We start from the raw sequence: 14,158 nt of genomic DNA on the forward strand, positions 1-14,158 counted from the left end.
GGGAGCCAGATGCTGGCGTAAAAGCCTGCTACCTCGGAGAGGCATAAAAAGCATCCAGATGACCTTCTCAGCTGATGTCCCACTAGGAATGCCCCTCTGTCGTGACATCTCAAAACTCCCAACAAACTCAATGTCCCTCCCTTCTACTCCCTAGGTGTCTCTCTATCCAACCTCCTGACTTCCTCTTACTGTCTGTTTCTTTTCTTAATAATCCTGTGTTCACTTCCTGTCAACTGGTTGCTTGCTCTGACTTTTAACCTATGGTTGACTGTTTACAATACTCAAGCAGAAAGCTCTTGGATTAAAGTGTGAGCTAAGGTTGAGCCACACCTCAACTAAAAACAGGTTTTCCCAGTAAATAACACAATTTGGGGGTCACAGTGTGATCAAACATCCTTCAGCAGCTTGGGATGAAGCTCAGTGGGTAAGAGGTTGTCCAACATGCGTGAGACTCTGGTTTGACACCCACCCCTGAAGCCCTCTCAGGCTAGTTCAAGAAAGGGAAGAAGAGTCCATTGCCAGGACTTAGAGGATCTCAGAAAACCAAGCTGAGCTCATACAAGCTGCAGATGGGTTTACTCTCTTTTCACGCTCCAAGGGTCTCTTAGCTGCTTACCCTCTTTAGCCACTCATGTCAAATTTGACAGCCTACTGCAGAGATGATCAAAAAGCAAACAGGACTTGTCTAAAGAATGGCAAAGAGCACAGCCTTCCCAGTGTTAGGACATGGTCCAGGGTTCAGAGTTCTTTGTTCACATCTAGAAAGTTAACTCTGTTGACCTGTGAAAGTGCATTTCTGTGTCTATGATCTTCTCTCAAGAAACTTTCTGTCCTATTTTCCTTTTACCCCATTAGTTTGCCAAGCTGTGTTGCATAAACACTGAATTATATTCTGTCTTCTCATTGACTTAAAAGGTTTGTTTAACATGTAGTAATGATTAAATGCTGAAAAATTCAGAAAGATAACATACCCCGAATTTATCACCTAGAACTGATTGCCATGCGAAGAGGAGTTATATATGAAGGCACATGCCAGTGATCTTAGCACTGGGGAGAAGGAAGCTAGGTGACTGGAAATTCAAGGCCCTCCTTGGCTACACAGAAGCCAGCTTAACTTAGAGGCCCTGTCTCAAAAAAATATGAAGTATGTTAGAGAAGCTCTTTACACTAAAGGCTTTTAACTCACCTTTTATTTATTGGGGAGAGGTGCACCTACACCATGGTGTCCTCGAAGAGGTCAGAAGGGTGGTTCCAGGGACTGAACTCAGACCATCAGGCTTGACAGCAGGTTTCCTTATCCATCAAGCCACCTCGCCAGCCTGTGCACACAGCTGTTTAAATTTATATTTATTTTTTTGCAGGGGTGGAGTAGGAGATAAGAAAATGGGTCGGGCTTGCTTGTTTGTTTTTATTTTGAGATGGTCTCAGAAAGCCTAGGCTGTATAACTGAGTCTGGCCTGTAACTCCTCTTCCTGCCTCTACAATCTAACTGCTGTCATGGCTGGTCCCAGGTTTTTGATTTCTTTTTTTTTTTTTTTTTTTTGGATCTGGGGACCGAACCCAGGGCCTTGTGCTTGCTAGGCAAGCGCTCTACCACTGAGCTAAATCCCCAACCCCTTGATTTCTTGTTGAGATATTCTCTGTCTCTCAGTATGACAAGCTCTTGTTTTTGAGTGTACGGTGTAGTCCAGGCAAGACTTGGATTTGGAGATCATCCTGCCCCAGCCTCCTGAGTAACTGGGCTTGTACTGCCAGTCTAGCTCGGAAGCTCTAATTCTATAGCTTTGGCTAGTCTGGAACTCAGTAAACAGACCAGGCTGGCCTCTAACTCAGGAGAGCTGCCTGCCTGGGATTAAAGGCTTGCACCACCTCATTTAGCCTTACTAATTATTGTTATTTTTTGTTGTTTTTAAAACAGAGTCACATGTAGCCCAGGCTGGCCTTGAACTAACTATGCAGCCAAGGATGACCTTAAATTCTTGACTCTTCTGCTTTTTACCACTTTAGATATCAGGAATGGAAACTTACCTTCTTTTTTTTCTTTTCTCGCTATTCTTTCTCCCCAACCCCCAGCTCTTACAACAAAGATTTGATAAATAGCTATGTCTACATATATTTACCGTAGCACAGATGGTTTCCAAAATTTGTCTTTTTAAATCTTTAAGGACTGTGTGTGTGTGTGTGTGTGTGTGTGTGTGTGTGTGTGTGTGTGAGAGAGAGAGAGAGAGAGGCAGACAGACAGACAGACAGACAGACAGACAGACACACGCCAATACCCTTAGAGGCAGAAGAGCTCATTGGAAACTCCTGGAGCTGGAGTGGCTGTTAGGCACACAGCATGGGCACTGGCAGCTGAACTCAGGGTCTCTGGAAGAACAGGAGTGCTCTTAACTACTGAGCCTTCTCACCAGCCCCCAAGGTTTTGTTTGTTTGTTTGTTTGTTTTGAGATACAATCTTACAGTTTGCCCTATAGTCTAAGTTGGCCTTGAATTCATAATCCTCCTGCCCGAGCTTCCCAATGGCTAGAGTTACAAGTATGTACCACCATGCTTGGCTCTAACATAGTTTTGAAGTTTTTATGCCAGTTTATACTGCAACCTAATTTATTTATTTTCCTTACTCTTTTGTTTTTTAAGAGATAGATCTCACCGTATAGCTGTGACTGGCCTATAACTGCTGTGTCCACTAGTCCAGCCTCAATTGCAGTGATCCACCTGCCTCTGTCCTGAGTCCTGGGGTTAGAGTTGTTGGCCATCACACATGGCTCTTAATTTTTTCCTATCCCTGGTTGTTGTCATTCATTTTGTTCCTTCCATAGACAAAGAATGGTCTCTGCCTGAAGTTTAATGGCATTTTAAGATTCATGCATAAGCATAGATGAGGTTCTGTCAGCCTGAGTAACAGGGACTTGTTGTTGTTTATGTGTGCACACGTGCATTTGTTTATGTGCACCACAATGTATGTGTAGAGGTCAGAGGGCAACTTGTGGAGTTGGTTCTCTCCTACCATGTGGGTCCGTGGACTGAACTGAGCATATCAGACTTGGCCACAAGTGTCTGTGCACGGAGTCCTCTCACCAGCCCTGCAGTATAGTAATGTTAGAAGATTACGAAGATTGTTTAACGTCTGTCAGTGTTCTGTGTATGTTGGCCGTGCTGACTTTAGTTAAGTCTAACTAAATCTTGTTTTTCAGACCCTGTAAGATCTGGATATGTCCTTCATATTTGACTGGATTTACAGTGGTTTCAGCAGTGTGCTGCAGTTTCTAGGTAACTTCAGCTTTGCTCTTTGTAGCTGTCGCATTTGACCCTGTTTGTGCACTTGTTTGTAGAGAGCACCTTTATATAAGCCTGTGGTTAAGAAAGTAGTGAGCTTTGAGATTATGAAATACATCCAAGTAACTCACCCCTTGAAATCACGTGATCTTAGGACAGGTGTAGGCCAGTGCACTTGTACCCCAGCCCTCACGAGGCTGAGACTGTGATCTGGGACCTTGAATCATTAGGAACTAAGTTTGGTCCTGGTCAGCATGTCTACTGTATGGAGAAGTGAGGCCCTTCTCAACTGAAGTAATGCTTATATACCACACTAGTAAGACCTCACACAATAACCAGCATTGTCTCTTCACAAAACTAGACCATATGAAAGTGAAAGAAGATGTTTTTCATAGATAGAAATGAATTAATCATAGAAATAAATTAATCATATAAAAAGAGACAGCTTTGAGTGCTCAGGAGGAAGTGGTGCACACCTTTAGTTCCAGCACTGGGGAGGCAGAGGCAGGGGGAGCACAGATACATTGATTGACTTGTCTGTCTGTCTGGATTGCACTGGGGATCTGACCCAGGCCTTGCATATGCTAGGCAAGTCAGATGGAAGGCATGTGCCACTGAACTATATCCACTGCCCTATTTTTTTTTTAAGATTTATTCATTTATTATATTATAAGTACACTGTAGCTGTCTTCAGATACACCAGAAGAGGGCATCAGAGCTCTTTACAGATGGTTGTGAGCCACCATGTGGTTGCTGGGAATTGAACTCATGACCTCTGGAAGAGCAGTTGGGTGCTCTTAACCACTGAGCCATCTCTCCAGCCCTCCACTGCCCTATTTTAAAGCTTGTTTTGTGATGGGATCTCAATTAATTGCTCAGGCTGGCTTGGAACTCACGTTCTTGCTGCCTTCTGCCTCCTAAGCACATAAGATGACAGGAATGACTATGAAGCCCTGGAGCGGCCATGACCCCTGCCCCATCTCACCAGTGAATGCTGCAATTACAGACATTACCATGCTTGGGTAATGTGCAGATTTTAAGTTGTTATCTTAAAGCTGAAAATGAGGGGCTGAGGAAATGGCTCAGTGGTTAAAGTTATCGGCTGCCTGCCTTTCCAGGGGCCCTGGGCTCAGCTCCCAGCACCCACATGGCACCTCTTGTATCTGTTACTCCAGTCTTAGGGCCAGATACCCTCTTGTGGCCTCCTCGGACACTGCACTGCACACAGAGCAGTCATACAGATGAAGTAAAAGAAGATGAAACCTGGAAATAAGAGCTGGGCCTTACTTGGTGGTGCAGACTACTCAGGAGGCTGAAGCAGGAGGATCACAAACTAAAAGTTAAACTGAACAACAGAATGAATAGATTCAAAGCCAAATTGGGCAATTTGGTGAGATCCTGTCTTACAATAAAAAAGCAAAAAGAAGTGTAGCTCAGTATAGAAAGCCCTTGCCTGGCCTAATCTGGGGGTAGCTTTGTAGAAAAACAAAGGAAACAAGATAAGCTTAGGAGACCAAGCTTGTTTATGCTGAACTTACTTATTGAGGCAGAGTTACAACTGATATTGTTTATTGTTGGGTTTTGTTTGCTTTTTACATTGAGCATTTTTTATTTTTTATTTTTTTTTAAGATTTATTCATTTATTATATATAAGTACACTGTCACTCTCTTCAAACACACCAGAAGAGGGCATTGGATCTCTTTACAGATGGTTGTGAGCCACCATGTGGTTGCTGGGAATTGAACTCATGACCTCTGGAAGAGCAGTTGGGTGCTCTTAACCGCTGAGCCATCTCTCCAGCCCTGAGCATTTTTTATAATTTATTTATTTTTATTTTATGTGCGATGGCGTTTTGCCTGAATGCATGTCTGTATGAGGGTGTCAGATCTCCTGGAACTGGAGTTACAGACAGTAGTGAGCTGCCATGCAGATGTTGGGAATTGAACCTGGGTCCATCTGGAAGAGCAGCCAGTGTTCTTAACTGTTGAACCATCTCTCCAACCCTGTTTTTGTTTCATTTTTAAAGAATCTCTCTACATAGCCCTGGCTGCCTTGGAACTATGTAGACCAGATGAGATCTGCCTCCCAAGAGCTGGGATTAAAGGCATGCACCTCCATACTTGACCTGGCTTTTGTTTTTTGAGACAGGGTTTCATGTAGGCCAGGCTGACCTTAAAGCTGCTATAGAACTAAGAATTGCCTTGACTTTGTGATTCTGCTGCCTTTATCTCTCAACTGTTGGGATTACAGGTGTGGTAAAGTTGAGTTCTGTTAGGGTTTTACTATAGATTTAAGCACAGACTTTAAAAGGGACACTTAGGGGAAAGACAGCACACGTGCACTCAGGAATTCTAGAATTCTCAAGTTGCATTTCAAGCATCTTAACAATAATTACGTATAACTTTTAAGTCATGTCAAATATAAAGTCATTTTCATGTTCCATGTTTGCTGTCACTCTGACTGATCATAGCTCTTACTCTGCAGGATTGTATAAAAAAACTGGTAAACTGGTATTCCTTGGATTGGATAATGCCGGGAAAACAACGTTGCTACACATGCTGAAAGATGACAGGCTTGGCCAGCACGTCCCAACACTACATCCCAGTAAGTGTTTCTTCCCTGTGAGTCAGGCTGAGTCATAGTTCCTGCCCGAAAGGCTTTTTGATTTGGGATTTTTGACGGCTAAGGTATGAGAGTATTTAGCCTGTACCTAAAATAGCTGGGTAAATGGTAATTGACCTGGTTCCCAGAGCACAAATTACGATCTAAAGCAATGCTCAGGCCCTGCTATCCCTGCACTTAACTCTCCCATGAGTTAACTCATACCACCCTATGCTACAGAATAAGAAACTACAGAGGCAGCAGCAGAAAGAAACAGGTTAATTTTTATATGTAATTGTTACAGTGGAAAGATTGTAAACCAGGCAGATAACAGTTAAAACAAGTTAATTGTAGGATGTGCATGGTGTCAGATCCAGCAGTTGGAAGAAGAGGCAGGTGGACCTGTGAGTTCAAGGCCACCTTGGTCTTCATAGTAAATTCTCTGTCAGCCGGGGCTCCGTAGTGACATCCTATCTCAAAAAACCAGTTGCCTTCTGGCCTACACATGTGCCTGTGGCATGTACAAATCTGCACTAATACATACATGAAATGAAAATAACATTTTAAGAGAACTTGATTCTTTTTTTAGAAAGGGAGGGGAGCCTGGCAGAATAGAAGGGATTATTGAGGGGTTTTACTTCTCTTTGCTGGTAGTGACCCTCCACTCATCCCATGAATCCATCCGCCTGCCTGCCTGCCTGCCTGCCTGCCTGCCTTTCTTTCTTTCTTTCTTCCTTCCTTTCTTTCTTTCCTTCCTTCTTTCTCTTTGAAAAAAAAATCTTTATTGTATAGAAATATATATATCCCCAAGATGCTATTCTCTCATCTTCAAGATGCTATTTTCCCCATCTTCCTCCTCCTCTTCAATGCCTCTGATGTCGAGGACATTGTTTTTTGTTTTTTTTTTTTTTAAGATTTTATTTACTTATTTAATGTATATGAGTACATTGTAGCTATCTTCAGACTCACCAGAAGATGGCATCAGTTCTCATTACAGATGGTTGTGAGCCACCATGTGGTTGCTGGGAATTGAACTCAGGACCTTTGGAAGGGGAGTCAGTGCTCTTAACCACTGAGCCATCTCTCTAGCCCATTGAGGACATTATTATACCTTATTAGAACTTCACCCAGATGTCCAGACAATGCCCCATCTATGTATTCTTCTGTATTTGGGAGCTGTATGTTCATGTAGCCATCGATGGAGACCAGGTAGCCCTTGTACTCCATGCCCTACTTAAGTTTCACCATCACTAGCTTTCCTGTCAGTCCATTGAGAAAAGGCTTGGGATCGAGGGGCAAACTCATTGCTAACACCGAACACCAGTGAGCACTGTACCCCACTAGCCGCTGACCCCGCCACAACAAAGGGACTGGCACTAAGAGAAATGGCCACCAAAAATTTTTTTTTCTTTTTGAGACAGGGTTCCTCTCTGTAGCCTTGGCTGTTCTGGAACTGACTCTGTAGATCAGGCTAGCCTCAAACTCAGAAATCCACCTGCTTCTGCCTCCTGAGTGCTGGGACTAAAGGCGTCACCAGTGCACCCAGCTTTTTTCTTTATCTTGTTTTCCATAACTGATTCTTCAGCACCTGGATCTAGACACAGGAACCTGGAGGGTACAGAGCAGGTGCTGTCTCAGCTGTCCTGCATCCCATACTCATTCCAACTTATATTTTTCCATTTAAAGCATATGTAGAAAAAGTAGCAACTGTCTTTCTTTTGATCTACAATCCATCTGTTAGGTGTTCATGTGGAAAAGTGAGAATATGTATGTACCAAAAGCCTTGTACAGAAAGAGAAGAAACGCAGCAGACCTGCAAGAAGGAGGGAAAGCAGGGCGTACACAGCTGTGGCCAGCGCCTGGGAGGCAGAGGCTAGAAGTCATACATTTGAGCCAGGTCCATCTAGAGTTCCAGAGCAGCCAGGACACATAAAACTGTCTCAAAATATAAAAACGAGGTCATGAGAAAAGTGACCAACAAGAAGTCCTCTGCTGTATATATGACACCATCACATGGACATTTTAGAATAAGCCAGGATAGTCTGTGGTGATAGGCTTGAGCTGCTTCTAGGGGTGAGGTCTGGGTGGGGGGCTGATGGGGAAGGGGGAGGAAGTCGTCTGAGACATTGCCAGTCTCCTCCATTAATTCAATTGGCATTTCTTTTATAGAGTAGAGTATGTACAGGATGTAACCATGCGGGTGGGCAGGCAGCCAAGCATTGCCCTTTCCTTATGGTAGTGACTTTGAGTACAGCCTGTTAAGTACTGCGTGTACTTGAAACACTGTGTATGGCTCTTCCTTCAGTTTTGAGACAGGGTCTTGTGTGTGACCCAGGTTAACTTCAGACTCACCATCCTTCATCCCTAGCTCCCGGTTTACTGGGGATATTTGTATGCGATCCCAGCCAGCCTAGAGCTCCGTAACTAAGTTAATGCTCCGGCACCATGTAGTTTTACATGTAAATTTTTGTTGTGATTATTGGCAAACTTTTCTATTGGCCATGAGGGAAGAGAACAGGATCTGAAAGTCTTTCCCAGGACACACGAGGTAACCAGACAGAAATATGTACGCATAGTTGTTTGCAAGCACTGAGCAGCAGCTGGTGCAGGACCACAGTTTCTAAGAGAATGAAGCAGACTTTTCTGTATTCTGGCTTTGTGCCAGAAGGTAGTTTTGAACTCAAATGTAAGAGAAAAGCTAGACAGCCCAGTCAGCTGAGGAAACAGAGACTAGAGTTGGGAGGCTAGAACTTGCAGCCACAGTACTGGAGGAAAGAGGATGGGAGGCAGTGACTCCTGAAGTTAGCATGGAGAATACTTGTTTGTGCTTGCATGAAGTAGACCTCCCCAAAGAACCACATCTGGAGAAAGAACAATTCCACTACAATAAAGTTTAAAAAATATAGTAAAATTTAGTATATATTATAATTTTACAATGTAAAAATAGTAAGACATGCAGAAAGTAGGTAAGTGTGACCCATAATCAGAAGGAACAGACTCAGAAATGACTAGGATGGTAGGATTGATTGGTAGGGACATGGAGACATTGTGGTGGGCTGTGGGTGTGGCTCAGTGGCTAGAATATCTGCCTGGCCTGCGTGAAGCTGTGCATGACCTACATAAACCAAGCATGGTGGACCATGCCTGTCTGTAATCTGTCTGCTTCACAGCAAGTTCAAGACCAGGTGGGTTGCATGAGACCTATCTCAAAAAGTTAAGGTTGGGGGTTGGGGATTTAGCTCAGCGGTAGAGCACTTGCCTAGTGAGCGCAAGGCCCTGGGTTCGGTCCCCAGCTCCGAAAAAAAAGAAAGAAAAGAAGAAAAAAAAATTAAAAAAAAGAAAAAAGTTAAGGTTGAAAGACTCTTCTTTGTTCCTTTTATTACATTGATTTAGTCAGGGGCAGGACACACACTGTGCTGCAGATAGAGGCCAGCAACCAGATGTGGGTGTCAGTCCTTTTGTCTGCCCTGGGGGTGCTGATGAACTATTTTGCGCTCTCTCTCTCTCTCTCTCTCTCTCTCTCTCTCTCTCTCTCTCTCTCTCTCATTCTTAAATTTAAGGAGATCAGTGACCAAAGATTTAAAGGAAAACATGTGGGGTTGGGGATTTAGCTCAGTGGTAGAGCGCTTGCCTAGGAAGCGCAAGGCCCTGGGTTCGGTCCCCAGCTCCGAAAAAAAAGAACCAAAAAAAAAAAAAAGGAAAACATGTACTCAACGAGGAGATAAATGGAAGATAACAAACAGATCTTTGTAGTCCAGGCTAGCTTTGAACTTGTGCTCTGTAGCTGGGATTACAGGCATGAGCCGATGTGCCTGGCACATTTCTGATTATGTTGTAAAAAATAATTTTGTTCTTATTTAGCTTCAGAGGAGCTCACTATTGCTGGCATGACGTTTACAACTTTTGATCTGGGTGGGCATTTGCAAGGTAAGAGTCTATTTCTTCGTCTCTGTTTTATCTTAACATAGTAAGTGTGGCCACTGTGGTTCAGAGCTTGGAACTGCGTGTTCTCCAAGTAAGGCAGAGTAAGGTTAAGTCATCACTGGATAGACACATGGGACTTCTCACTCACTGACATCACTGAACTGCTTATGGGTGAGGTACGAGGAAAACTCAGCTTCGAATTTCTCTTTGCTTCAGGGTACCTTGCCCGTGGTCAAAATCATATTATGAACACATGATACTGTGCCCCCCCCCCAAAAAAAATAAAAGCTCCTGTAACTAACCTGTTTTACTTATTTACATACTTTATGTGTAGGGGCACTTTGTTTGCATGTACATCTGCACAGCATTAGACAGTTGTGAGCTGCCATGTGTGTGCTGGGAATTGAACCCAGAACCTTCAGAAGAGCAGCAAGTGCTCTTAACCACTGAGCCATCTCTCGAACCCCACTAACCTGTATTTTGTAACATGCAGAGCTGTCGTTATCCCGACTTCTCTGGTCCTTCCTCTCTTCCCATTCTCTTTCTCCATTAGAGCTGACCTCTTTTTCTCCCCTCTGCTTCTGCTCATCAAGCCCATCTGTGAGGTGTGACTCCTCCCTGGAGAAGCCTCCCTAGCTAGGAGTGTTCCAGCCGTCCTGTGGGACTTAGTGCTTCTGTGTACATTTCTGCAGCAAGTGTGGGAGGACTGTCCTGAACTCTGAGCTGAACTCCTGTGGACTTCCTGTCCATTTTTTTTATACCCCAATAACTCTTAGCATGTGAGTCACATGGTACAGCACAGGTCAAGAATGCTCCGGACCTAAAGGCCCACTTTAAGCCTGGTGTTAAGGAATGGTGTAGGGGCTGGAGAGATGGCTCAGTGGTTAAGAGCACTGGCTGCTCTTCCAGAGGTCCTGAGTTCAAATCCCAGCAACCACATGGTGGCTCACAACCATCTGTAATGGAATCTGATGCCCTCTGCAGGTTTATCTGAAGACAGCTTCAGTATACTCATATACAATAAATAAATCTTTAAAAAAAAAAAAAATGGGGTTGGGGATTTAGCTCAGTGGTAGAGCGCTTGCCTAGCAAGCACAAGGCCCTGGGTTCGGTCCCCAGCTCCGGAAAAAAGAAAAAAAAAAAAAAAAAAGGAATGGTGTAGAGCCTGGTGTTAGCATGGGGTGCCAGCCCACAGCGCGGATGCTGTATGGAAGGACATACCACCTCACATGAGCTTCATTCCCAACTCCATAAAAATAAGAATAGTAAGATGCTTAGAACCCGATGCAACATGCATTTGAAAAAGTCTTTCAGTGGCTGTGGCTAGAGAAAGCACATTGAGACACACATCTGTTAATCTCTGGGGTATAAAGATTACAGAATTAGAATCTAGAGCTAGGAAGATGGCTTGGTGTAAGAGTGCTTCCCTTGCAAACCTGAACACCTAAGTTCATCCCCAGCATCCATGGAGAAAGGAGAGGACTGACTCCAGGCTGTCCTCTAAACTCCACACACGTGCGCGCGCACGCACACACTACTAATAATACTAATAATAATGTAGAGAGATAAAATAAAACTTAGAAGCTAATGCAGTTTGCTTGAAATTTCATTTCTACAGTATTTTCCAGATAGGCCATAAAGCTCAAGTCAGAGTTACTTCTCATGGGGGTAGTCTAAAAATTGTTTTCTCAAGACTGGAGGGTTAAGAGCACTTGCTACTCTTATAGAGGGCTTGGGTTTTGTTCCCAGCACCCACATGGCTACTGACAGCTGTCTAGCTCCAGTTCCCGGAGATCTGGTGTCCTCTGGCTTCCACAGGAACTAGACACACACAGTACACATACACACCTGCAGGCAATGCACACATACACATAAAATAAAAATAATAAAATCTTTTTTTTTTTTTCCGGAACTGGGGACCAAACCCAGGGCCTTGTGGTTGCTAGGCAAGCGCTCTACCACTGAGCCAAATCCCCAACCCAATAAAATCTTTTTTAAGAATAAAAATTGAGCCTGTGGTAATGGTGCCCACCTTTAATCCCAGCACAAGATAGGGGCCATCCTAGTCTATAGAGTGAGTTCCAGGATAGCCGAGGATGTCCCTGTTCCAAAACCCTGCATCAAAAAAAAAGAAAATCCAGTAAATAAACAAATTGTTTTTTCCTTTAAAAAGTCTATAATGGAAAAAATTAACCCCATGATTTTTGTATACTAATGAGATGTCTATACTTGCTTATTTTTACATAAAGAGTTTAGTCCTAGCTGAATTTTTTATATTTTTTTATTAATTTTTATTCATATAAGTACACTGTGTCTGTCTTCAGACACACCAGAAGAGGGCATCAGATCCCATTACAGATGGTTGTGAGCCACCATGTGGTTGCTGGGAATTGAACTCAGGACCTCTGGAAGAACAGTCAGTGCTCTCAACCTCTGAGCCATCTCTCCAGCACCCCTAGCTGAATATTTTTACTGTGAGACAGAATCTATAACATTTTTCAAACTCCCCATTTTTTTATTAGATATATTTCTTTATTTACATTTCAAATGTTATTTCCTTTCCCGGTTTCCTGTCCATAATCTTTTTTTCCCCCTAAAACAGGGTTTCTCTGTGTAGCCTTGGCTGTCATGGAACTCTGTAGATCAGACTGGCCTTGAACTCAGACTAGCCTGTCTCCTGAGTGTTGGGATTAAAAGTGTCCACTACCACGCCTGGCTTTCTGTCTCTCTCTTTTTAAAGATTTATTTATATTTATATGTACAGTTGTTTAATGATTTAATGATTTTACCCCCTTTTTATGCAGCCAAAGTCAGCAACTTACGCAGCAGTTTTTAACCTAAGTCACTCAAAGCCAGTGCAGTCCAAAGCTGTGTTAATTTGATACTTACATACTGAGGAGTGGTGGTAGGAAAATAATGAAAGCCTGCTTTCTGAAATTAAACCGTTATGTATCTTTCTTTTTCTGTGTGAGGGTATCTGATCCCTTGAAACTGGAATTATAGTTTTGAGCTGCCATGTGGGTGCTGGGAATTGAACCCAGATCCTCTGGAAGAGCAGTCAGTGCTCTTAACCACTGAACCACCTCTTCCAGCCCTAATTGTGTTCCTAGAAGAGCAGAAAACTGCACAGCTAAGACCGCTGCACAGCAGTCCCTAACGGCAGTCTGGGATCCAAGCCGAGGCATCTGAAGCAGTGTTGTTTGGAGCTGTGTGGTGTGATGTGTGCCTGGTGCAGGTCCATGTGCTAAGCACCAAGGCTGCAGGGAAGCTCGGTGCTGCACGATGCACATGAGCCCGAAGTGCCAGAAACGAGCCAGCATCAACACTCTCTGGGTTTTTAGTTCATTTTTGTTCTTGGGCATTCAGAAACCTTTTACTGTTGTCAAATTCTTCTTGACCCACACTTTCAGAACCTGATGAAAGGGCTGAAGTGGCAGAGTGGTTAAGAGCACTGACTGCACTGACAGGCTTTAATTCCCAGCATCTACATGATGCCTCACAACCCTCAACTCCGGTCCCAGGGATCTGATGCCCTCTGCTGGCCTTTGCGGGCACTGCACATGTGTGGTCAGACACATACATACTCATACTCGTAAAATAAAAACATTTAAAAAGGTTGAGTATAATGCATGTGTACCAGGAATTCCTCAGGAAAGGATGGAAAACAGTAAGTGAAATGTCAGATCCCAGTTTTTCCAGTCTGATGAAAATGGAAACTTAGGGCTGGAGAGATGTCTCAGTGGTTGAGAACACTTGTAGTTCTTGCAGAGGACCTAGGTTCAAGTCCTAGCAAGCACATGGTGATTCACAGCCACCCATAACTCCAGTTTTAGGGAATCCAATTCCTTCTGTTCTCCATGGCTACCAGGGACATATGTGGCACATACACGTATATGCAGGCAAACACTTCTGCATATAAATAATACAACAAATCTAAAAAAACTGTCACCTCTTAGGTGCAAAGAGCTCGGTGAACACCAAGCACATATGATACAAACAGCACTAAAGCCCCACAGATGAAAGTGCTTGGGCCACTAACTGAGAGGAGAACACCTAGAGGAGAAAAGCAGACAGACGTGGAGGCCGCACGCTGAGAATGCAGATAAGAGAGGAACAGCACACCAGGCCAGTGAGGGGGCTCAGCAGATGTGGGTGCTGCCAAGTCCATGACCAGAGTCTGGTTTCTCACGAGCTTCACCATCTAAGGAGAGACAGCCTCCCAACATTTGTTTTCTGACTTCCACACATGTCCTGTGGTGGGACCGGGACCGCTCCTACACACTCTCACACAAAGTAAACATAAGTGTAACACAGAAAGAAGCAGCACATTTGTCCTCAGAAACAAGGTAAGCTTGA

At 43.8% G+C, this 14,158-nt stretch overlaps 1 protein-coding gene and 1 pseudogene across 1 annotated transcript in view; one reads left to right on the forward strand and one right to left on the reverse strand.

Moving 5' to 3' along the window:
• Nucleotides 1–14,158, forward strand: part of Sar1b (secretion associated, Ras related GTPase 1B) — a 29,645-nt gene that overhangs the window by 11,109 nt on the left and 4,378 nt on the right. Inside the window, exons 2-4 of the mRNA NM_001009622.2 lie at nucleotides 3,195–3,270; nucleotides 5,762–5,881; nucleotides 9,740–9,805. Coding sequence (NP_001009622.1) covers nucleotides 3,213–3,270; nucleotides 5,762–5,881; nucleotides 9,740–9,805 — 244 coding nt within the window. The 5' untranslated portion in view covers nucleotides 3,195–3,212. The remainder of the gene's footprint in view (nucleotides 1–3,194; nucleotides 3,271–5,761; nucleotides 5,882–9,739; nucleotides 9,806–14,158) is intronic.
• LOC134480787 (small nuclear ribonucleoprotein F-like) lies at nucleotides 6,800–7,324 on the reverse strand (annotated as a pseudogene).

This window comes from Rattus norvegicus, chromosome 10 (assembly GCF_036323735.1).
Source record: "Rattus norvegicus strain BN/NHsdMcwi chromosome 10, GRCr8, whole genome shotgun sequence".
Classification (NCBI taxonomy): Eukaryota; Metazoa; Chordata; class Mammalia; order Rodentia; family Muridae; genus Rattus; species Rattus norvegicus.